This window comes from Arvicola amphibius, chromosome 6 (genome assembly GCF_903992535.2).
Source record: "Arvicola amphibius chromosome 6, mArvAmp1.2, whole genome shotgun sequence".
NCBI lineage: Eukaryota > Metazoa > Chordata > Mammalia > Rodentia > Cricetidae > Arvicola > Arvicola amphibius.
In genome coordinates this window covers 147,334,115-147,358,781 of record NC_052052.2, presented here as the reverse complement: position 1 = coordinate 147,358,781, position 24,667 = coordinate 147,334,115, and the positions used below count along the sequence as shown (strand labels likewise).

General features: G+C 44.1%; 1 protein-coding gene across 5 annotated transcripts in view; it reads left to right on the top strand.

Annotated features, from left to right (window-relative positions):
- Kdm1b (lysine demethylase 1B) overlaps nucleotides 1-24,592 on the top strand; it is a 39,875-nt gene extending 15,283 nt beyond the window's left edge. For 2 of the 5 annotated variants that reach the window (XM_038335537.1, XM_038335538.1), the window contains exons 8-22: nucleotides 658-874; nucleotides 1,475-1,555; nucleotides 2,526-2,710; nucleotides 3,811-3,987; nucleotides 4,312-4,386; nucleotides 7,466-7,603; nucleotides 8,467-8,638; nucleotides 11,921-12,048; nucleotides 14,071-14,202; nucleotides 14,508-14,582; nucleotides 17,250-17,366; nucleotides 18,538-18,663; nucleotides 19,405-19,524; nucleotides 20,819-20,971; nucleotides 22,772-24,592. In XM_038335537.1, the coding sequence (XP_038191465.1) occupies nucleotides 658-874; nucleotides 1,475-1,555; nucleotides 2,526-2,710; nucleotides 3,811-3,987; nucleotides 4,312-4,386; nucleotides 7,466-7,603; nucleotides 8,467-8,638; nucleotides 11,921-12,048; nucleotides 14,071-14,202; nucleotides 14,508-14,582; nucleotides 17,250-17,366; nucleotides 18,538-18,663; nucleotides 19,405-19,524; nucleotides 20,819-20,971; nucleotides 22,772-22,855 (1,980 nt within the window). In that variant the 3' untranslated portion in view covers nucleotides 22,856-24,592. The remainder of the gene's footprint in view (nucleotides 1-657; nucleotides 875-1,474; nucleotides 1,556-2,525; nucleotides 2,711-3,810; nucleotides 3,988-4,311; nucleotides 4,387-7,465; nucleotides 7,604-8,466; nucleotides 8,639-11,920; nucleotides 12,049-14,070; nucleotides 14,203-14,507; nucleotides 14,583-17,249; nucleotides 17,367-18,537; nucleotides 18,664-19,404; nucleotides 19,525-20,818; nucleotides 20,972-22,771) is intronic. The other 3 variants (XM_038335539.1, XM_038335541.1, XM_038335540.1) reach the window with 3 other exon arrangements.
- Nucleotides 24,593-24,667: the final 75 nt, after the last annotated feature.

Below are 24,667 nucleotides of genomic sequence, written 5' to 3'. Positions count from 1 at the left end.
TTCATAATCTTATTTGTTGAGGACGCCATAGAGTCCTTCCAGACAAAGAGCAGGATGGCCATGGTCTGGCTGTCTTGGCCTGGACTTGGCGGTGGGGAGGACTCTGCTTTCTGACCACAGGGTAGCCACTCTGCCCTGATCCTGCTCACATACAGAACTGGGTCTAGCCCTGGCGCGATCCAGCTGTTTCTGGCAAATTTTTCTATTTAGTTACAAACTCCGCTTGCCATGTAACCAGATCTGGTTTAAAATTATTTCAAATATTCTAAATTGCTAAACTCTCAAGTCCTGATTTTCCATAGTTTGGAAATAGTAGTTTGAGCTTGTTCTCAGTGTCTCAAGTTCTTGGCCCAGAACAGATTTCCAGACAAATGGAGAAGGGACATGTGTTAGATCCACTGTGGATCCATTCTCTTCTTTGAGTTGTTCTGTTTTAGTGTTAGTGGCGGTTTAGTTCAGGGGGCTTTTTGTACTGGGGGAAGAATTTTACCTAAGAAGGACTGTCTCAGGGTATCTTTAGCTGGTTTTGTTTGATCTTTGTATGAGACTCTTAAGACTTGTTGAGTCTGAAAGTGGGTAGAACAGGAGGACTGTGGGTAATGAGTATCTACCATCAGCATGTGCATTTCCCCTTTCTCTCTCCCTGGTACATCACAGAGAGTACTGGAAGTTTCCAACCACTGGTGGTACTCCATGCTTATCCAGCCTCCTTTGCTAAAAGACAGCGTGGCTGCACCGCTGCTCTCTGCCTACTACCCTGACTGTGTTGGCATGAGCCCCTCCTGCACCAGCACAAACCGTGCCGCAGCCACCACCACCAGCAGTGCCAGCCCAGGGAAGATGGAGCCCTCCAAGGCAGCCCCCTCTCCACTTGGTGAGAGATGTTCTGGTTTCCCCTTCCTCACATCCCCTTCCCCTCCTTGGAAACTTAAGGGTAAGCAGACTGCAGAAGACTCTAATGTGGCATGATAGAAAGCACTCGCTGTTGCATGCACTTGGCTGTGCATCACAGATTCAGCCAACCTGGGGAAAAGGTTCTGTCTGTATTCATTATATACAGCTTCCATAGTAGAGATTTTTATCGTGTGTGTGTGTGTGTGTGTGTGTGTGAGAGAGAGAGAGAGAGAGAGAGAGAGAGAGAGAGAGAGAGAGAGAGAGAGAGAGAGAGAGAGAGAGAGATCATGATCATGACCGTGGAGGTCAGAAGAAAGGGTTTCTGATCATTAACAGCTATTTCCATAGCATTTACATTGTATTCGGTGTTAAAAGTCATCTAGAGATGGGCCTGTGCAAATACTGCACCATCTAAGTAAGGGACTTGACCCTGTGTGCCTTTGATAGACTTGTGTGGGTGGGAGTTCCTAGAACTAATTCCCTGAGGATGCTGGAGGAGGAGGCGCTGGATCTATTGTACCACTGTATACAATGTATACCTTACTTTGTAAAACCTAAAACCCCTGTTATTTATTTATAGAATGTGGTGAGTGTCGATTGCAGAGTTGGACAGCTGTGCCATTTACTGATCTCACAGACTCTGAAGGAAGCTTTAGGCTGTGTGAGCACTGATTTTTAGTATTTCTTCCCTCCATCTTTTTGTCAGTATTAACACCAGTAGAGATCTGCTCTGAAAGACTCAGAATTTCGTGTCAGGCAGAATGTTAGTGGCTTCAAAGGAATTCTAACAACCCCACCTCTGAACATGAACAAAACAGATTTTTGATTATGAAACTAGATTTTTTTTTTCCCATTCAAGTCCCAATACTGGACTGCCCCTAACAGTGGAGATGTGGGGAGCTCCACACTGAGACTGCTCTGGTAGCTCCCAGTGTTTTGAGGGTGCACTGTGTTGGGCATTCAAGTACTAAAGCGTACACATTTGTGAAGACAGTTTGGCAGTGTGTAGCAAAGACCTTACAATGGACTGTGAACTAGCAAGCATTTCTAAGATGCCATCCTAAAGTCAATCAGCTCAAAACTGCATGTGCAAAGAAAGGTGCTTGGTTGCTGGTTAGAATTGAGTGTGAGAGGTGTGATCTAAATTCGGAGGAGAGGGGATGGTTGACTGAGACACAGAGCCACTGTAGTTATATTTAATGACATGGGAAACTATTTAGAAGTAGGTTTGACAACAACACTTTCATTTGCCCAGGTTTATAAAATCTAGCATCTAGTATGTTAATGATAGGACTTTGGATCCTGGAACATAGCCTAGCATGGGACATAATCAGGGCTTAGGGATTCCACTTTGTAGTCAGTAAGTGCCAAGGAGTGAACTTTTTGTTTCTTTTCAATTCTAAAAATTACATTTATGTGTGTGCCATAGCACATATGGGCAGTCAGGGGACAGCTTCAGGAATGGCGGCTCTCTCGCTCCATGTGGAGCTGGAACCAAGGTCATCGGGCTTGGTGGCAGAAATCTTTACTCCCTGAGCCATATTACCAGCCCCTTTGTGTGTACATGTGATGTACTTCTCTAAGGTATGAAAGTTATGTCTTACAGAAGCTGCTGTTTTGTCCCCTGTCAGTTCTAGGCATGAACCGCTACTTCCAGCCATTCTACCAGCCCAATGAGTGTGGCAAAGCTCTGTGTGTGAGGCCCGATGTGATGGAGCTGGATGAGCTCTATGAGTTTCCAGAGTATTCTCGAGACCCCACCATGTACCTGGCTTTGAGAAACCTCATCCTCGCTCTGTGGTACACAAACTGCAAAGTAAGTGAGGACATGCCAGACAGTGGCGTGGGGTCGAGGACGGCAGTGAAGGAGGGAGTGACACTGTTGCCCTTAGGGGCACACAACTCGGGTGCGGGGAGGCTGTTCTATATACACAGTAGTATAGTTGCTGTATCCCTGACCTCTGCTCTGGAGATTCTAGTACCACTTCCATGTTGAGACAACTGAATACATGTTAACAACTTCTTATCTGAAATACTTGGGACCAGTAGTGTCTTCAGCTTTTAGAATTTCAAAAAAAAATTAGAATATTTGAATAGACTTCTCCAAGTGTGCATCCCAATCCCAAAAGCCTTCCAATGCTCTGAAATCTGAAACTTAAGTGTTGTGTTGGCAGTCAGGATTTGGAACATTTCAGATTTCATGTTTTCTAATTAGAGATCTCATCTGTCTGAGTCTAGGCATTTTCAAGTAGAGAGAGGGTCAGCCCTGTTAAGAAAGCTTTGGACCATATGGAGTCAGAATGCTACAGTGCATGAGAAGGTGCAGGCTTGGTTCAAAGAGCCATATGGGGTGTTGCCGGGAAGGCAGAAAGCAATCAAAAAGGGGATTATAAGCCCTTGAGTAAGGGTTTTTGTTCAGCTCTGTCCCTAGCCACGCGAGACCAGTGATTTTAACTCTGTAGGACTGCATAAATATTTGGGGCATCAAGATAGCATCCGCTTGAAAGACTGAAGGAGAACTGGAAGCAGGGGAGTAGGAGTGCTAGTAGGAGAGCAGGCCAGCCAGCCGCGGTGATCCATCCACACCCTCCTCCCAGTGCTCGGGAGGCAGAGGCCATGGTGGTCCACACCTTCCTCCCAGTGCTCGGGAGGCAGAGGCCATGGTGGTCCACACCTTCCTCCCAGTGCTCGGGAGGCAGAGGCCATGGTGGTCCACACCTTCCTCCCAGTGCTCGGGAGGCAGAGGCTAGCAGAACTCTTTGAGCTCCAGGACAGCTAGAGCTGCAAAGTGAGAACCTCTCTCAACAACAAAATGTAAAAATAAACTTTTAGCCCTAGTTTTTGTATTTTATATTCTGTTTGATTTTAAATTGGGTGACTTTCTTGCTGTTGGTTTTGCTTTCCCTGTAAACACAGGAAGCTCTCACTCCTCAGAAGTGCATTCCCCACATCATCGTCCGGGGCCTTGTGCGCATTCGATGCGTCCAGGAAGTAGAGAGGATTCTTTACTTCATGACAAGGAAAGGCCTCATCAACACAGGAGTTCTCACCGTGGGAGCCGGCCAGCATCTTCTTCCTAAACACTACCACAATGTAAGCAACTGGCTGCAGCAACTCGGCTTTGGTCGTGGTAAGCTATAATATAACAGAAACCACAGAAACCCAAAGGAAGCCTTGTGAAGACCTTTTCCCAGGAGGAGACTAGAAGCACAGTTTCTCCAGGGTGTAGGGAAAAAGAGGTTACTTAAGACAGGTGCCATCCTGTACTCTAGGAAAACAGAGCCTACTAACACCAGAGAAATACAGACTAACCCTGCCTGGCAGCTGGAATTGCCAGAGCAACTATAACAACCTTTGTTACCACTGTTCTAACTAGAGTTTCTTTGTGTTTTGTTTTTTGTTTTTCTTTTTTTGAAGAAATCGGTTCTGGTTGTTGGGGCTGGTCCAGCAGGCTTAGCAGCTGCTAGGCAACTACATAACTTTGGTATGAAGGTGAGACACTGGGGAATTGGGGGTGGGGACAGGTGGTTCACTGCTCCTTCGCTCCAAATTTTGTAAGACTTAATAGGCCAGTTCGTAAATCTAGTGAAGAATGATTCACACACTTTTTTTATTTTATTTTATTTTTTTTTTTTGAGAGAAAGATGCTCACCTAGAACTGGGGTCACATGTCTGCCTCTCGAGTGATGGAGTAAAGAACACATCTTTTACAGCAGGTCCTAGAGAAGCTTTGGATTGGAATGAGTCAGTCAGAGCAGGTAGAATTGGAGAGTGCTAGACTGTAGGAAGGAACTCAGACATTCTAGCCTGGAATCCACAGAAGATTTTGGCAGGTTATTATTAACCAGTGGAGGTGATAGGATAGTTTGGGGCAACAGATGGAAGCACAGAAATTTACTGTCTGTTGGGGAAGTTTTCAGATACCCAGTTAGCTTCCCCGCCCCCCAGTACTGAGGATGAAACCCAGAGCTGTGTTATGCTAGGCAGGCACTCTGCTCTAGCCCTCGGATTCCTTTATGCAAACCAGTCACCCTTGGGATCTTATTCAGGAAAACATAAGCCCTGACTTTCGAAAGCAGGATGGAATGAATGCTCACTTGGCTGAGCTAGAATTCTGACTCCTTAGCACCTCGGGAGGGCAGAACAATGTGCCAATTGCTGGCCAATGCCTCACTCCAGCTCACAGCTAGCCAGGATAGAGGCTGCGGGGGTGGGGCGGTGTGGTTCAGCTGGGCCCAGAGGTGCACGCCTCCATCCCAGCACGAAGGAGACAGGCAGGCAGATCTGACTTGGAGGCTATCCTCGTTCTAGGCCAGTCAGCACTACATAGTGAGACTCTCTTAAGAATCTGGTATCTAATCAGGAACCTTCCCCTAGCTTTCTCTGATTTTTCTAAATTGGGTACATTCTTCTTAAAACTTTTCAAAGACTTTGATTTTCATTGAAGGCAAAGTTAAATATAATTTTTTGTTGTTGTTGTTGTTGTTTTGAGATAGGGTTTCTCTGTATAGCCTTAACTATCCTGGAACTCTCTGTAGACCAAGCTGGCCTTGAACTCACAGAGATCCACCTGCCTCTGCTTGGGATTAAAGGTTGTACGCCGCCATCACCAGGCAAGTTAGGTATAATTTACGATTCAGACCTTTCACTTTTCCCTATCTGGCCCAGAGAGTTTAAATTTTTAGCAAGGTATTCAAAAGTCACGTTTCAGATTGTCAAAAGTATTTAATAACTGTGCCTAAAAGATTTTTTTCTCCTGGGTAGATAGAGGACTGAAATTGTGGACTGCATCATACTAGCAAAACAGGAAAGTCAGTTGGGTTAAGAGGAAGTGTTTGTGGTAGGAAAAACCCCTTCTGTGAGCTATAGAAAGTGTGTGTGTTATTTCAGTAGTAGATATCAGGCTCTGTGTCTTTGGTTTGCTTTTTTACTTAGGAAACCTAGATTATATTATAGGTAATATCCAAAGTCTGGGAGACTGCCTTTAATGTTCAGCCCTTGTATACTAAAAAGAGATAGAAACGAAAAGAAATTAGAGAAAGAGGGTGGGAAGGTAGAACCACAGCTGTAGTCCTCCTAGTTATGTTGGCGGGGGAGGTCCCAGAGGACTCATTACTCTCTCAAGTGGTTGTGATAGCCTAGGAGACCATCCGCCCCCTGAAGGTTAGACAGCAGAGTGTTCTGGGTAACCTGAGCAGCGGTCAACTGGAGAGAGCACAGAGTGGTGCTTCCAGGGGTCTGACTGATACTGCAGCAAGGAGCACTCAAGGTGCAACCTACTGCAACCCCCAGGGCAAGGGCACTTGGAATCCTGGGGTCATGCAGAACCTTGCCTGCTGCCAGAGAGCAGTCTTGCATCTCACTGGCATTAGACACTTGGAGATGGGTGTGGACTGGCTGGATTCAGCCAACTCTGCTAAGGTCATACTTCCATAGTTGAAAACATCCTAGCAACACTGAAGAACAGGTATTTGGTGGAAAATTCAGCTCTTGAACATAGTTCTTGTTTGCTTTGTTTGAGACGAGGAATTCCCAAGTAATCCAAAATGGCCTTACGCTTGAGCATTCTGCCTCAACCCCCTAAATGCTGGGTTTACATTCATGACTTAGACTAGATTTTAATGTGATTTCTAGGGTCTTGGGAGATGGCTTTGCAGACAAATTGTGTACTGTGAAAGCATGAAGCCTTGAGTTCAGATTCCCTGCTTTCACAGAAATGCTAGATGTGGCAGCGTGTGTCTATTATCCCAACATACTGGGAGAGTAGAGACAGGCGGATCTAGGAGATTGCTACCCAGCCAGCCTCGGTCAAGGCGGAGCTCCAGGTTCAGTGAGAGGTCACCTGTCTCAGAATATATGGTCAAGCACACCTGTATATACATGTGCACACATAAACACACCCACCACCACACAAATTAAAATTGGAAAAACAAACTCACGCAGGGGCTGGAGAGTTGAATCAGTGGTTAAGAGCACTGGCTGCTCTTCCAGAACACCTGGGTTTGGTTCCTAGCACTGACTACGTGGCTCCCAACAGACTGTAACTCCAGTTACAAGGGGATCTGATGCCCTCTTCTGACCTCTAAAGGCATTGCATGACATGTGGTACAGACGTGTGTATTTCCACAATACACATAACATTAAGGAAAAAAAAATAACTTGTAGAATGCTGTTTAAAATTCAGTGATGGATTTACTCATTCATCAGATCCTTCTCTTGTTTCATGATGTATTTGAGATAGGGTCTCACTCTGTAGCCAGTGCTGGCCTAGAACTCACTATGTAGCCCAGAGTGGCCTCAAATTCATGGCAGTCATCCTGCCTCAAACCCCAGAGTGCTCTCAGTCACTGAATCTTCCATGATTTGAGAGAAGTGGTGTAAGACCACCCCCCACTCCTCGCTGAAGCTAGGCTGGTCTAAATGTGTACCTGGTTCTCGTCATTCTTGTTATAGTTGTTTCTGTGGAACTGTGAGTCTCTGAGCACAGAGCTGTTTAACACTGTCACTGTACATTTCTGTAACTCTGCATCTCGTGTGACTGTTCTGTTTCGATTCCCAATTATCTTTCTAGGTGACTGTCCTGGAAGCCAAAGGTCGAATTGGAGGCCGAGTCTGGGATGACAAGTCTTTTAAAGGTGTCGTAGTGGGAAGAGGACCCCAGATTGTCAATGGCTGTATTAATAACCCAGTAGCACTGATGTGTGAGCAAGTGAGTGTCCTGAAGACTTGTGGGCTCTGTTTAGAGTGTTAGTATGGACTGGGGGTACCGCCCTGTGGTAAAGCACCTGCCTAGCGTGTGTGAGGCCCTGAGTTCCATCCTCAGTGCTGGGGTGCACTAGAGTATATTAATATGCTTCCAGAGTAGATAGCATACATAATTTCCTTCATATCCTCTGCAAAGTATGTAATAATGGTTACATGGATGCCTTTCCCGTTAGGCATTTAAAAGACTTTCCCCAAGATCTCTGTTTTTTATTTCTGGATCATTTTCAGGCCACTTAGTTGGTTCATAATCAAGCCCAGAGTTGCTAGGTGTATCAGGTGAAAATTTAGGATTCTTAGGTAGGTTTGTCTTTCAAACAAGTAAATTTTTTAGTGTAAGTATGCCCCAAATAGTCATGAGATAGTTTATATGCAACATTTGGGGCACAGTTAATACTTACAAAGTACAGTATTTCTCTGAAAGTGTCTTCTAGCACCCTGTCTGTTATCTTGCCAACCCGCTAGGTCTAAGGTGATTGTTTTCCCCTGAAAGGTTTCGGCTTCTCTGAGTGTATATGATGATTTGCATGAAGACCTGAAGTAGCGACAGAGTGTTTAGTAAAGACGGGCAGCCCACAGCACCGAGTGCATTGCCTGGAAGTTGCTGTTGTCACCCTCATGTCCCATAAAGTGGGGTGCTCCTGACTTCGTTCTATTTCTGCTTCCTCACTTGGCTGTCCCCCAGCGAGCACACACTGCTGTTTTGAGTTCTTAGACTCTTCATGAGAGCGCTGCCTAACGTCAGTTTAGAACTTGTAGGTATTTTTTTCCAGGAAAGACTTTCACCCTGTTCTTCTTGTTATTTTGAAGCTTGGCATCAGCATGCATAAGTTGGGAGAAAGATGTGACTTAATTCAGGAAGGTGGACGGATAACTGACCCCACTATTGACAAGCGCATGGATTTTCATTTTAATGCTCTCTTGGATGTTGTCTCTGAGTGGAGGAAGGATAAGACTCTGCTCCAAGATGTCCCTTTAGGAGGTATGGGGAGAATGGTGGTGTGATGGTTCCCTCGTAGTATCTGCAGGAGGGCCAGTCTTGACGGACATTACTCTCACTGAATGCTGCAGATTCTCTCAGAGATGGGCAGAACTTCCCTGGGGACGTTCACGTGTGTGCACGCACACACAGAAACACATCTTACTTTGAGCGGCATGTTGTTTAACAAAATTATCTAAACATTTATTTCAGTCTCCCAGAGAAACTTAACTTTAAACCTGTGAAAAGCCCTCCGTGTATATGGTTGTGGTTGTTAGCCTATATATGCTTTCTGAAGGTCTCTGAATATCAGTACTTCTTTTTTTTTTTTTCTTTGACTTCAGCTATAATAGATTGGGTTTTTTTTTAGTATGTTTTGCTTAATGCATATTTTAAAGTAAGCATATAAAATCAGAACTTTGACTGTGGTACTTAAATGGGCAATAATCACAGCTCTTAAGCCCTTGACCTCCGATGGCAACCCATTTCCATGAAGGTACCAGCTGGGACATTGTGTATTGCCCCTTACATTTCTGTTTATGTAACTCGCAATTTTGTGCTCTGCATTTTCCATTTGTAGTTCTTGGAAGCATGATTTTTTTGAAGTGTGAATGTCTAACTCTTTAATATGTTAATCTCTTTAACCATGTATTTTGACAAATGTGTTCTCAGTTCTTCAACTGATTGTACTTTCAGTAGTTAGGTGTTTTGGTTTTCCTTTCTGTTACTGGGATGTACTCTGACAGAAAGCAGCGTAGGAAAGAAAGGGGTTATTTAAGTTATAGTCCATCATCACATCCACCATCCAGAGCAGAGAAAGAACGCATGTGTGCATTCTGCTCAGCGTGGTTTCCGTGCTTTAACAACAGCCCAGTCCCAAAGCCCAGGAGTGGCACTGCCCACTTTGAGGTTTTGTTTTCCATTAAGGCAGCAGAGACAATCCCCCACAGATGGCCTGATGTGTGCAATCCCTCACTGAATCTCTTTCATTCCCAAGAGATGCTACTTTGTATCAAGTTGACAATTAAAATTAATGGGCACACAGGGCATGTCTCTCCCTCCTCCTCTGCCGCCTTTGAGAGACCTGACTCACAGTCAGATCATTGTTGGAAGAAAGTGTTGGCAGACGAACCCTGACAGAATTCTCACCAATGTCATCTAGGCAGCAGGACCACTGAATAAGATGTGTAGTGTCCAGACCAGTTGTTACTCTTGAAACTAAAATTACTAGGCTGACTTGAAGTTTCCAAATTTTACATTTTTCTTTTTGAGTCCTCCTGCCTCAGCCTCCAGAGTGCTGGGATTTCAGGTAGTCTCATCATCACGCCCAGCTCTCTTCTCAATGGCCGATTCTCTTCACATCCCTTTCTTAGTTACTCACCTTGTTACAGCTTTTCTCTTGAACTTGTTTTAAAACATTAAAGGAGGCCTAAGAATAATTTATAAATAATTGCTTAAGCTTGGTATTCTATTTTAAAAGTTTTGATAATACATGCATATATCTGTATGAAGTTATGGTTATATTCTGCCTAGCATCTCAGTTGTCTGCAGTCTCAGCATAGTGAGAGAGAGAGAGAGAGAGAGAGAGAGAGAGAGAGAGAGAGAGAGAGGAGAGAGATTGAGAGAGAGTATGCTTTGGGGCTAGAGGTCATTTCACAAGAAATATGTACTAAAATTATGAGATATTACTTATGTGGCAATTAGGTTATTAGGTTGCAGCCCCTTTTAGTCTGCTTGTGCTTGATTTCATGCTGGGCTGTGACAGTGGTGTCTCTTTCTTTCACTAAGTAACAGGAATGTAGAGACTGTCAGCAGGCGGGAATGGGGCTGCTGCAAAGGGCTCTGAAAGTGACAGAGCTCAAGACACCAGGGCAGAAATCTGGGTATCTCAATATGACAAATTAGTTAAGAATTACAACATTTTATTGAGAATTTGGAATTGAGGCTGAGTCAGGATCTAGAGTTACACATACTGGTTCTCTCTCTCTCTCTCTCTCTCTCTCTCTCTCTCTCTCACACACACACACACACACACACCGGCTACATACTGTTAATACATACCGTACCCTGTCTCAGAAAGCCGAGGGCTCAGGCTAGTGCTTAGTAAGAAACCGTTTGTATACCCTGCCCAAGGTGCTGAGTCCATTTTCCAGCTCTGAAAACAACAACGATCTCACTGGTGGTTCTAGTCAGGTAGGTGCACAGCTCTTCATAGAAACCTGGAGTCTGTGACATGTGTGGGCGATTGTCATCACCAAACAGTTACCAGCCTGTACTAAGATGCTCGGAATTAGACCAGAGCCCTCAGATGCCAAGTGTGCAACTCCCCATTATTGTTTAGTTAAGCCAAACAGAACAATTTCACAGCAATGTCTATAGTTAAACTTCCAGTTGAATGGGGTAGATAAATCCTGTACACACCTGTAATACAACCCTGGGGAGGCTGAGGCAGCCACTAGATAACGCTAGACTGTGAGGCATGGAAGACCCAGGCACTGGAGGCTGTGCTTAAACTAGACAGCAGGAGAAGCAAGTTTAGCAGGGCTAGAATTTACCCTGAATGTATTTAAGAGCTGTGTGGCCAAGCCTCAAAGTGGGTAGGTCATAGTTGCTACTTGGGTGAGGCCAGCAGGCCCACCCTGCTCAGTCAGCTTTTGGAACTTAACTGTTGCAACAGAATTCATTAGTGGTGTTGAGAAAAATTGCTGACACCGCAAAAGGCCACAGGAGAGACTACACTTGAGCCATCTTCCATATTTCTGTTGGTTGAGGGGGAGATAATATAGGAGCTTCAAGGCCACAGCAGTCAGAGCAGAAAGGGCATGGTGATCCTATCTGCATGTGTAAGGGGACTTTTTCCACCTCTGGAGCAGAGGAGACAGCTTCTCAACTAAGCAGGTGTTTAACGTGTTTTAATGGCCAGCTTTCGTTTCCATCAAGATTAAGCATTTGCAACTGGGTGGTGGTGGTGCACGCCTTTAATCCCAGCACTCAGAGGCAGGCGGATCTCTGTGAGTTCGAGGCCAGCCTGGTCTACAAGAGCTAGTTCCAGGACAGGCTCCAAAGCTACAGAGAAACCCTGTCTCGAAAAAAACAACAAACAAACAAAAAAGCGTTTTCTTGCTGAGGAGTTGGCCCCATCAAGAATATATTGCATTCTATTTATTCCTGAGTTTGCTTGGGAAGACTGGAAGTTTTGGGCTCTTTTGGGGAAAGCAGGATCAGGAATTGGATGGGATATTGCTCCTCAGCTGATTTTTTCGCTCTGATCCGTTCTCACCACAGAGAAGATAGAGGAGATCTACCAAGCTTTTGTGAAGGAATCTGGCATCCAGTTCAGTGAGCTGGAAGGCCAGGTGCTGCAGTTCCACCTGAGCAACCTGGAGTACGCCTGTGGCAGCAGCCTGCACCAGGTGAGCCCGTGGGTCCTCAGATACTTGGGTATGCAGCTGGGGAGCGGGCTCATTCAGTAAAGTGCTGTTGTATAAGCATGTGGATCTGAGTTCGGATCCCCAGTACCTCTGAGAAAATCAGGTGCGTGCGCTTATGATCTCAGTGTTGAGGAGGCTCGCTGGTCAGTGAGCCTTGCATCCCCCCGTCCCGTGTCTGTTCAGTTGCTTGAGTGCTGCTGCATGTATACACTGGTTAGATGCCAGCCCTCCAGAGCTGGTTCTACGCCTTCACTGTAAAAACTCGGACTAAATTCTGCTCCTAGGCTTATGCAGCAAGCACTTTCAACCAGAGAGCCATCTTCCTAGCCGGCCGGTTGTGTGACCCAGGCTGGGTTTGAACTGGCCATGTAGCGCCAGCTCTTCTTGTCACCACCTCCCCTGTGGCTGGGGATACAGGCACATACCACCACCTGGCTGGTAGTTTATCTGATTGTAAAGTTAAATATTGCTTGGTAGCCTCAACTGGTCCCGAACTCAGGTTTCTCATCCCTCAGCCTCCCAGCTGATAGGGTTACAGACATGTACCACCATACTGCCTGTGAAGAAGTTCACTCTACACTCCAAGAAGGGAGGGATGCTGAGCTGGAACTGAGAAGGGGCCAAGAGTGTTTCCTTTGCTGCTCTTTACCCTGTGCAGGGGCCCTGAAAGTCATTTTAGTTGGGACATATTGTTTAAAAACACTGCTCCAAGAAACTAATGTAGCATTGCACTTCTGCTGGTCTGTAGAAGTGAATTTCAAGCTTGCCTAACTCACTCAGCCAGCCGCGAATCAACAGTTCACTCCCCTGCTAAGAAGCAGTCTTGAGAACACCTCCGCCTCCATGCTACTCTGCATTACAATTTGGATTGAACCATTTCCCCCAAATGTGCTGGGTTTTGTCCTTTATGGAACTCCTACCTGTGTTGAGGATAGAAATTTGGCGGATATTCCTGTGGAGTTGAAAAAAATGCATGCAGTTTGACCTCCATAAAATTTGCCTTTACCCGAGTTGCTGATGAAGGGACTTGGCCTGCTCTAGCTAGCACATGGCCCTGGTAGGCCTTACCCTTCTCCTTTCCCCTCTGCCTTGTAAAAACTGTTAGATTACATTCTTAACGCTAGCTACCAAGGTTTATACCCATTTCCACCTCCTAAGGCTGACTACCAGGGTCCAGCTATTGAAGAATTGAAGTCCAGCAATCTGAAGGCCCCTTTGGCTCACCTAATTAATTGCCCAATTAAAATTAAACATCTCATCCTAACATGAGATCTCTCCCTTTACTTTTTTAAACTGCCATTTGTCTATGTGCTATGTCTGTCTCTCTATTCAGAGGCAGTCCTTTGTCCATCTGGGACACGTACCCCCTGCTCCCTTTCCCTTGTTCCTTCCCCTCTCTCCCCTGTTCCTATCTCCTTTACCACAGCACCCCAGCCCATTCTAATGCAGGCCTCCCTTCCCTTCTCTTAAAACTTCCACCTACGAGGTCATTTGCGGCCGCTTTTCTGCCAGTGCCAGAGCAGCCATTTTAACTTTTCTTCCCTGCTTAAAAAAAAGGTTCTCTGTGAGCAGAGGAGTTTGGGTGTGGTTTTTGCTCAATCTGGGGTCTGGGAGGGAGCCCCCTTCATCTGATGCTTCAAGTAAACATTTTCTTCTTTAATCAGTGAGTGGTACCTATTCTGATGTAATTTAAACCTTCCCCCTTTGTCACGTGTGTGGGTATGTACTGCATGCGTAGACCAGAGGACAGTCTCAAGTACGTATGTTCCTTGGGTGCTGTCCACTTGTATTTATTTTGAGACAAAGTCTCACTCTGTAGACTAATTGGCCTGAAAGTTAGGGCAATACCTCAGTTTTCTAGGTGCTGGGGTACTCTCCTCCTGCCTGGGGTGGTTTTCTCCACCTGGAACTTTTTTTTTTTTTTTTTTTTTTTTTTTTTGATGTCCTCAGGAGCAGCTTGTAGGTTTACATTATTGTTTCCTAACATATTGTATTGTTTCCTAGGTGTCTGCTCGCTCCTGGGACCACAATGAATTCTTTGCCCAGTTTGCTGGTGACCATACTCTTCTAACTCCTGGGTACTCTGCTATCATTGAAAAACTGGCTGAAGGACTAGACATTCGCCTCAAATCTCCAGTGAGTTTGGATGGGTGGGAGACTGGGGAGGATGTGAAGTTTTGGGAGGATGTAGTTTTAAGAACAAAACAGGGTTTCGTAGCTCATGCCTCGCTAGCCCTAATTTAACACTAAGTTCTTCACTCCATGGGCTTATATCTTCACAGTTTCAGAAATGAATCTACCTTACTTTGTGCTGTAATAAGACGTTTTCTATTATCTTGCCATGTTTATAAACTTTAACACACACACACACACACACACACACACACACCATGGGAAAGGTCCTGACCCTCACTTTGTTGCTAAATGCTTGTCTTGAACAGGTGCAAAGTATAGATTATACTGGAGATGAAGTGCAAGTTACCACGACAGACGGTATAGGGTATTCTGCACAAAAGGTAGGTCCTGGGTCTTACTAGGATAGAGCACTGTACTACCAAGGGCCCATCTTTGCCATTTGTCCTTGGAGTCTGCCTAGAGACTTGTTGGTTTCTAATGAAGCAGGTCTACTCACAAGTTGTGAGTAGCTTACAAATCTGAGATATTCAAGCACTGTCTAAACACATGGCAGATGGAATTCTGTGTTCCTTAAAGTGGGTTCTGTGGTCCACTGGGCCGAATAATTGAATAAGAAAATTCCCAGGGCTGGCGATTGAGTTCCAGTGTGAGGACCTGAATGTTGTCCCCAGTTCTTCCTCCTGAAAATGCCTTGGTCACATGAGTTTGGGAAGTTACATAGCACAGCCCTCTTAGGATTGAAAGGGATGCTGGAACCCTTTTCAAAACAAGTTCTCATCTTGAAACTGTATTTTCATGGAGCTTAAGTACTTCCATGTAACCTGGACTCTTGATAAACAGCGTCAATAGGTGGGTAGTGCAAGATGCTGAGTCTAGTTGCTGACATCCCAATGTGAAGCGTAGTACTGGAAAATGAAGGGCAGTTACCCTGAAAGCCTGGTTATTTCTGGAGTTGAAATGATGATGAAGAGATCTCACTGATGGACCCTGTCACCTGCTGGCGGACTAGCTTTGCTTTCTCCTCTGTCATCTGACAGCTTTCATGGTCCTGGATATTCATACAGTAACAAAGGATTGCATATCACACAGGGAGGATGCAGCCTAGAGATACAATGGGTTGGAGGTGTTTTAAAACTGCTGTCATCAGCTGGCTGGGAGACCATGCAGTGGTTCTCAGGGCCTTGTTAAGGATTCTCGTTTTTCAAGCCTCTGATTCTCTGTGTCCACTGTAAGCTCCTACTATGTAACTTCCTCCAAAGGCTAGCATTTTAAGTATGGGCTTTTAAAATTACAACTCGGCTCCATTCAAGGGAGGGAATTCTGTGTGTATGCATCTTTGTGTCTAGGATAACATGCTACTTGGTACTTCCCTGCCAGGTCACCCTCTCCCTCTACTGATGTTGGCTAGACACATGCACTCCTGAGCCTTTGTAGTTAGGCCTTCCAAACGAAGCAACATAGCTGCAAACCACACTTTAAAATGTTTAAAGCAGATATTCTTATTATACGGCTAATACTCATCACCGTTTGTATTGGAAGTCTTCCTGCTGTGCAGCCCAGCTGGACAGACTGTAGCTGCCTAGGTTCCTTTCCCAGATAATGAGCCTCGCTGTCCTACCAGCAGGAGTTTACACCTCTAGTGGCTCACTCAAGAGCTTGTGCTTTGGAAAGTTTTGTTAGTAAGACTTCTAGAACTTATTTTTGGCAGTCGTCATGTCAGCCGTTGTTCGGTAATGACTGTTTTGGTCGTGTGGATGCTAGTACATACGAATAGAACTCAGAACAACTCTGGACTTGCTCTGATCCTGGAACTGGCGGTTAAACCAAGTACATGGAGGGTTTGAGGCTGTTGAGATTCCAGTGCATTCTTGTTTCATCTAGCCCTGCAGATAATGAAAGGCAGTTGTAGTTCCTTCCTTTCCTCTTATACAGACTCTCTTGCCTCTAAGGTTCTCCTTGTGATATCCAGTCAGTTGTATACACATCTGGGAGGTGCAGCCTGTCTGGCCTTGCTTCACTGTTGCTGCCTCTGCTGCCAGCACAGTGGTTTTAACTTGTTCTTGGTTCTGCTGTAGCAGGGGTAGCAGAGGTCCCATGAAGCCAAAAGATGGGGCAGGACACCTGTTTTGCTGGTGCAGATCTTTCTATATGTAGGGTGATTCTGGTGCTGGTAGCAGTGATGACTTCTTATTGATTCTGGAACCAGAACTTTCTGAATGGTAAGCTGAGACAGCAGTTATTCTTGATGGCTTGTTTTTATTATGTGGCTTCAAGGATCCCATTTTTCCCCAATAGGTCCTTGGTATGTAGCCTTGGTTGGCCTTAACCTTCTAAGTGCTAGGATTATAGTTGTGCTACCATACCCAGCCGAGAGTTCAATTTGACCTTTAAAATTACTTGAAATCTTGTAAAGTACTTACTGCTTAAAATGTTCTCATGTGGTTACACAGTTTATAATATGCTCATCAATTATGGAGCATACTACTGCATCCTAGTTTAAAGTAGTACTCTGATTCTGAGATCAGTAAGGGCAGACATTTCCTTTGTTTTATAGACTGTTGGCAAGGAAGGTATTGAGAATGACAACAAGCTCAGATTATTTTGGGCACTCCTACCCCCTTTTTCTTCATTTTTTGTGGGCAAGATCTCACTGTGTATCCTATTGGCCTTCAGCTTGTTATATAGTCCAGGCTGGCTTTGATCATCTTGGTCTTTATCTCCAGAGTGCTGGGATTACAAGTGTTTACCATCATGCTTGGGCCACTTCCATAAATAGCGCTGCTTTTCAGACCCAGCTTATCATTAGCCATCAAGAAGGTTCTAATGTACACTCCTGTGTGACTGCCACTTCTGCTCAGCTAGGCACTCTTGTGTAATGAACAACCTATGTGAACTCACATAGCACCCCATTCTTCGGACAGAAAGTGGGATATTGGCAGTTTAACAGCCGGAAGGAGAGCAGAAAGGAATGTTCATTCAGGTGTTGGTTGGTATGAGCACTGAGAAGTGTGGGTGGTTTCAGATGCTGTGTTAATTGTTCCCCACAGGTACTGGTCACGGTGCCACTAGCCATTCTACAGAGAGGTGCCATCCAGTTTAATCCACCATTGTCAGAGAAGAAGATGAAGGCCATCAATAGCTTGGGTGCAGGCATCATTGAAAAGGTGACCTAAATTACCGAGATCAGTGCTGGCTGATAGTTTTGTTTGGGTAATAACCTTTTGTTCAGTTACGGAAAACAAAAGGGAGTAAGAGTAAACAATGTACTGTATACATGTTTGTCAAACAATTTTACTCAGTTAAAAAAATGGGGGCAGGAGCCAGGCGGTGGTGGCGCACGCCTTTAATCCCAGCACTCGGGAGGCAGAGGCAGGCGGATGACTGTGAGTTCGAGGCCAGCCTGGTCTACAAGAGCTAGATCCAGGACAGGCTCCAAAGCTACAGAGAAACCCTGTCTCGGAAAAACAAAAACAAAAACAAACAAAAAAAATGGGGGCAGGAAAGATATTTTTTAAAAAAAAAAAAGTTTAGCCTTATTTAAAAATTTCTGATAGAATTTGGATAAAAAAGGCCAGCTGAATTCCATTTTGACTTTTAGTTCTCTTGAACCTTCAAACTGTGTAGCTAGGGCTAGATTTGAAGCCTTGATTTTCCTGCCTCCACCTATCAAGTGCTGAGATTATCCGCCTGCCTACCAAGCCCAGCTGAGAAATGAGTCTAGTCATCTGAGTTCGACTTTGCTATAAGCAGCTCTTAATTTGTTTTGTTTCCCATGTCCATGTTATGGGCTCCCTTAGCAGTCAAGGCCATGCTGCAGATACTAGAAGGCTTTTTGAGTGGTGTGTAGCTTATGGAGCTCAGGACTAAATAGGTAGGCAGTTTTGAACCTAGTACAGTCGTCTGAGTAGACTTCTAGGTTGTGTCTGTACCATACCACCTGTCTACCACGGGATGGTTCACAAGTCGGGCAAGGGGCTGGAGATTGAAACACACACACACACACACACACACACGGGGGGGGGGGGGCATCCTTGAAACAAGAATGCCCTTTTTACTGTGTTCCAGGGCAGCTTATATTGGGCTCTCCTTGACTGATGGCCACGTCCTAGCTCTAGGGACTTTTCAGCTGCAAGCCCACCAGAAACCACCCCCTTGCCATCAGGAACTCATGATGGTCTCGTGCTCAGAGCAGCTGCAAGCATAGGAAAACAAGTTGTTTACTCCGGCAGGCAAAAGGTCACAGAAAATTCAGTCTGAGGGTCTGCAGTGCCCAGCACGTGTCGAGATGGCCAGTGACTGACACAGGGTGGACTTATTCTCCTGCTTGCTTTCCAGATTGCCTTGCAGTTTCCATATAGATTTTGGGACAGTAAAGTTCAAGGGGCTGACTTTTTTGGTCATGTTCCTCCCAGTGCCAGCCAACGAGGACTCTTTGCTGTATACTATGACATGGACCCCCAGGTAAAATTTTGTGGTGTGGTTTGAGTTCCTTCTTGAATGTTAGGGTTTATGGATTATGTGTGTGCCATGAGCAGGAATGGAGTGGTGGCTGTGTAGTGTGGTGTGTGTACATTCTGGGGAGGACGCACTGATTGAGACATTTCCTTTGGGAAAGGAGTCCCAATCCTTGCCCTGGTTTCTTAAAAGTATCAGTTCTGCTCTGTGGGGCTTGAGTCAGTGCTCATGAAAGCTGAGTTCCTCACGAAAGGTCCGCGACAGCACTGTAAGTCAGTGGACCAAACCTAACTGTTGTCTTCTGAGCTAGGCTGGGTGGGGGGGTCCGTGAGGGCTGTGAGGAGAACAGGTGAGGAGAAAGCTGTGGCAACTGTGCTGCCACATAAAATGGTGTCTCGCCGCTGTTTCCTGCTTTCCCCCATTTGGGGGAAATGCTTTAAAGGATTTCAAGTGGAAGCCTATAAGCCTTTAGTTATTATATTTAGTTATATTTAGTTATTCCTGCAGATTTCTTTCTCAGTCTTTCTGCTGCTTCTCCAACAAAATTTCATAAACAGCCAAGGAAACCTTGAATTTGACTTTTGTATCATTTCATGAGTGTTTATGCTGGGGGGGGGGGGTGAGTAGTGTGCATGAGGAGAATGGATGGGGACTGAAGAGAAAGGGCAGTGGGACACAGTGACATTGTATGTGGAACTGAGCCTTTACAGCAAGTGCCCTGTGCTTTTCCCTGTGTGCCTGCAAAAGCAGCAGAGTGTACTGATGTCCGTGATCTCAGGGGAGGCGGTCGCATCCCTCAGGACCATGGACGACAAGCAGGTGTTGCAGCAGTGCATGGGCATCCTTCGGGAGCTGTTTAAGGAGCAGGTGAGAAAAACCCTCCTTGACAGGATAAACGTGCTTATTGTGGAAGGGATGTGAGCAGGTGGGACTGGAAGCCAGTCTGCATCACTCAATACCAAGGGATCAAGACAGGCCAGGTTGGTTTTCCTTGCAGTTTCCATCTCCACCTGAGTACCCAGCTGAGCATCGGGGCTGCCATAGCAAAATGCCAGAGCCCGGTGCCGAGACTTAGTCTTTTGTAGTTCTGCAAGCTCAGGCCCAGGATGAAGATGTCTAACTGGGTTGGTCTCTGTAGACTCTTCATGGCTTACAGATGTTTGCCTTGGTATCCTCAAATAGTTTTCCTTCTGTATTCTAAAGACAGAAGCTGGTTGTACTGAATTAGGCCTTCTCTAACATGCCTTTTGTAATCCAGTTACCCAGTAAAGATCCACACTTCCCAGTTCCATTCGGATGGCCTTAGTGATAAAACCTTGGATCTGCCAGGGCTGTACAGCAGCGGTCCTTTTCTGTCGCATCATTTACGCTTACCTGCCTTTCCTAAGACTGTAAAAGGCCATTTTATAGTTCCCATGTTTACCCAAGCTGTAACAGCTTTGACTATCATTCTTTAAAAAACAAAAAACAAAAAAACCTATGTATTTAAATGTGCATACTATTACACATATGTGTAGGTCGGAGGACCGCTTCCTTCCACTATGTAAGTTCTGGAGATCACTTAGGTCCTCATGCTTTGGCAGAACTGCCCTTATCCACTGGGCATTTTCTAAAATTTCTTAGTGCACCAATAAAAGTAACTCTCTCCAGGGAGCTCCAGGTACCTTCCCCACTGCTTGGAGGTCTGGAAGCAGCCTGATTAGAAATAGAAGTGGAGCAACTCAGAATTTAAATTGAGGGGCACTCAGCTGTCACCAGCTCTTTGTAAAAGATCTAACTAGTCATGCAATCCTGTCAGTCGTTCTCAGCTTGGGTTTTTAGTTATCTCACCTGTATTTTTAGTTATTTGGAACTGTAGTTTATAGGGAAGTGTTCTGCATGTTAAACTTGTCCAAGGCCAGCAGACAAAATCAAGTTTAGTTTACAGCCACTGTAGCAGCTCGTTGTAGAGTGTGTCTTTGGCAGGTGAAGCACAGACGTGAAGGGATCAAGTGTGGCTGGAGAAGGGAAAGAGTACACAGGAAGGGAGGACACACTGCTGCTTAGGATGCCACAGTAAACTGAGGCCTAGAAGGGAAAAGTTTATTTCTAACTGGGTTGTGGTGTATCCAAGTTCCTTTTTGATCCTTTTGTTAAATTTTTTTTTTTTTTGCACATCAAGGAGGTCCCAGATCCCACCAAGTATTTTGTCACACGATGGAGCACAGAGCCATGGATCCAGATGGCATATAGTTTTGTCAAGACATTTGGAAGTGGTGAGGCCTATGACATCATTGCTGAAGAAATACAAGGATCTGTCTTTTTTGCTGGTGAGGTACATATCTTGACATCAGTATTTTCAGTTAAAGTGGCTCAGTCTTAAAACTCAGGTCAAGCATGTTGAAAGTCTCATGACTACATATGGTAGAAGCCCTCTCCATTCTGAAAGTCTGCCTATATTTCTGCCAGCAGCCATTTTTAACTGTCTAGTTTTCCTGTGAACACATCATTCTTTAGATGTGTCTTTCTGTCTTAAAGTACTTATATTGACATTTTATGATTTAATATTCTCTGACTTACTTTGCTATGTTAAAAATAGAACTTACATAGTCTCCATGCATAATTCTTTTAATAAAGCTATTTTACTTAGTTGGTATCTGTGCTCTTTTGAGAGCAGGTCTTAGTCCAGGATGGATTGCAGCAATCCTCCTGCCCCATACTCTGGAGAGATTGCAGATGTGAGCCAACTCGATTGGTATCTGTGTTTTTAACTGTCATTTACATTGTAATGTTTATTGCTGAGCCAAGGTGTTCATGGGTTCCATTATTAAAGTTTTCTGCTTTTTTGATAGTTATTTTAGTGCCTGTCTCCCCTAGCCTTTAGTCATCTCCAATTCACAGTACACTCAGGTCTCCTAGCTGGCTTATTGTCTGAAACCCTAGAGTCTTTGCACTATTCACTGACATGAGATTATAGTATAGTACATTCTCCCATTTTCTTTATCCTTAAATCTTCTGTCCTTCAAACTCTTGGACTACCAACCTTTATTTCTTTATTCAACTTTGGGTATTTGAGTATTTTCTTGCCAGTGTTTTTATTGCCACCCCATTCTGACACCATCTCTGGTTATTTAAAAATGTTTCCTGTTTCTCTTGCTGGTTGTAAAGCACCTCTGAGATGCCTTCCCAGCTCTAGCAGTGGCATCACTGCCTGGGAACCTTTCCTTTTGGTAGTAACTTTGCTTCTGGCTTTTTATTTAACATGATGCCTGTTTTCATGAGAAGAGGGGCATGTTTGTGGGGAAATGTGTGCCATCCCTGGAGCTGTCCACCCTGGTGTATTGTTGCTGTTGTTTTGGAGACAGGGATTCATAGGCTGGAGTTACCAAGTGGATTATGCTTGCTGGGCAGAAAAAATACCCTAGAGATCCACCATCCTAGAATTGAATACAAGTGTGCCAGTACATTAAGTTTTTTAAACATGTAGATTCTTGTGTTTGAATTACTTTATCAACCAGAGGAGGCACAGCAGCATCTGTCACCTAAAGCTTTGGAAACCAAGTGCTGTTTGTGCTATGCTTCAAGCCCCAAAGATTCTTGTACAATTGGTTTGCCTTTTGTTAGTTCCTATCCTCTGTCCCATCATAAAGGAAGCTCTATTACAAGTCTACCAGCAGTCAAACTTAAATATTGTAATGTGGAATTACAAATCGGGTTTTATCTTAAGACATCTTAAGGCAGCTGTGGAAATTGTACATAATGGCCATACGAGGCTGCATTTGCCATCTGCTTCTAGAGGTGGACATTTTTTAGAGGCTAAGATAGGATTTATTTAGACTTTCTTGCTTTCCCTGGGTAGTCTCATGTTTCTCTGAACACCCACTGCTGAGGCTTATGTGACCATACTTTCCAGCCCAGTACTTACTTTTACTGTCCTAGATAGCATTTCCATGAATGCACAGTACTTGGCATGCTGTAGAGGTCTGTTAAAGCATAGGAAAAGAAGCCAAGGTTCAAGGCTCTGTCATGAACACAAATCCTTTTTAGGTAGACCAAAAAAAGTACAAGGTCTTATGACCTGTTGTTGGTATCATCCTTTATGCACAATCTGAAAGTTTCTTTTTCCCCCTCACAGGCAACCAACAGACATTTCCCACAAACTGTTACAGGGGCATATTTGAGTGGCGTTCGAGAAGCAAGCAAGATTGCAGCCTTTTAAGTAGAACATGTATGGATGGACCTACCTTTCTTCTGTGTCCCAAATAGAAAAGTTTGAAACACAAGTTAAACTTAAGTTTTGTAAGAGAGAGGAGACTGTACAATAAGATTGAAATGTTTCTGTGGTGATAGGAAAAAGCAAACCCATTTCACTTCTGAAATCACTGACTCAAAATCCTTCTAGGCACTTACATTGAATTTTATCTTTCCATAGGCCCAGTATAGCCTAAAATTGAGACCTTACAGATCCCTTCAGACTGTACATTCTCATTGGCAGATTACTTTTCCTATATTATGAATCACGTCATCCAGCAGGAGTCAGTAGGAAACTTAGAAAGCCATGTGTGCTGTGACAGTTTCTCAGTCCCTTTACCAATGAGCCTTAATATTTCTACACAGCTCCAATCTTTGGGCTTTTTTTAAAAATTTTCAATTCTTTTTTGATACAATTTGAAGGTATGACATTAAGCTAGGCTATTTTATACTGCGTATTTCTTTTCATTGGGTATTCAAAACTTAAGATTCAGGTATATTTTGATATTTTAGGTCTGTGCACTCAACAACACAAGAGAGTATGTATGTTACATTCTCAATGGGTGCAGAATGTTTTCACACTATAAAACAAACCATTTTTGGGTGGGCAGTATACTTAAAATTTGGCAAAAATCTTGTCAGAATAATTTAAAAGCCCCTCTTATTTTTAAAGTACTTTACAGTGTCTAATATTTTATATAGTTTACAGTAAGTTTCCCATAGGCAGGTCCACTGGAAAACTGCAGAAAAACTTAATTATCTTGGTACATAGCACATACTTTATAAGCCATATGTTAAAGTCTGAATATGGCAAAACTTTTCCATTTAAAGTTTGTTTAATAAACATACGTTTCAGGGTCTTTTAGATGCCTATTCTGCCAAGACACTTCAGTTGACAAACTAGAAATATGCTTTTGTTTTAAAAAGTCATTGAACAGTTCTTTGAATTATATTGATCTGCTTTTAAAAGGGGGCTACAAAGGACTTCAAAGCCACTTTTTGAAATTAGGTATTTCTGAAATTCAAAATTAGCTTGTTAACAGTGAAGTGAGCTCTAGACAGTCTAGATATAAACCCTCCCTGTCAAGGTATGATACAAGCCAATGACTACATATTTCAAAGTTAATCATTCACTGTACTTAGAAGTTATTTGTTGAGACTCATTGGTACTGATAAGGGAAGTATTCTGCTTTAATGTATAAGTAAAAATGTTTAGTGTGTGTGAAGTGATAAATGCAAAATGTTAAAATTTCAGTCTAAGTTATTTAGTTTCTAGGCACTTGAGCTTGTATTATGCCATTTCATATAAATGTGTATTTAATCTTTAGTTTTAAGTGACATACTTAATTTCATGTTGTTCTACAGGAACTATGGTACTTTTGAGTTGCTGTTTTTCAACCTCTTTAAGATTTTTGTTAGCCGGGCAGTGGTGTTGCACGCCTTTAATCACAGTACTCGAGAGACAGAGGCAGGGGAATCTCTGAGTTCAAAGGCAGCCTCTGGTCTACAGAGTGAGTTCCAGGAAAGCCAGGGCTATATACAGAGAAACCCTGTCATTAAAAAAAAAAAAAAAAAAAAAAATTGTTACAGAGCAGAAGCATACTTGCAGTGATGTAACTACACATCATGAATGGTTGGTTATGTAAAACTGCTCAATGAGAACTTCTGCAAACACCCTTAATAAAAAGTCTAGCATCAATGTCAACGTGGTTTTCAGTCTTTTCAAAATCACTTCAAAAGTTATTACTGGAGAATCTAAGTCACAGGATCAGGGGGAAAA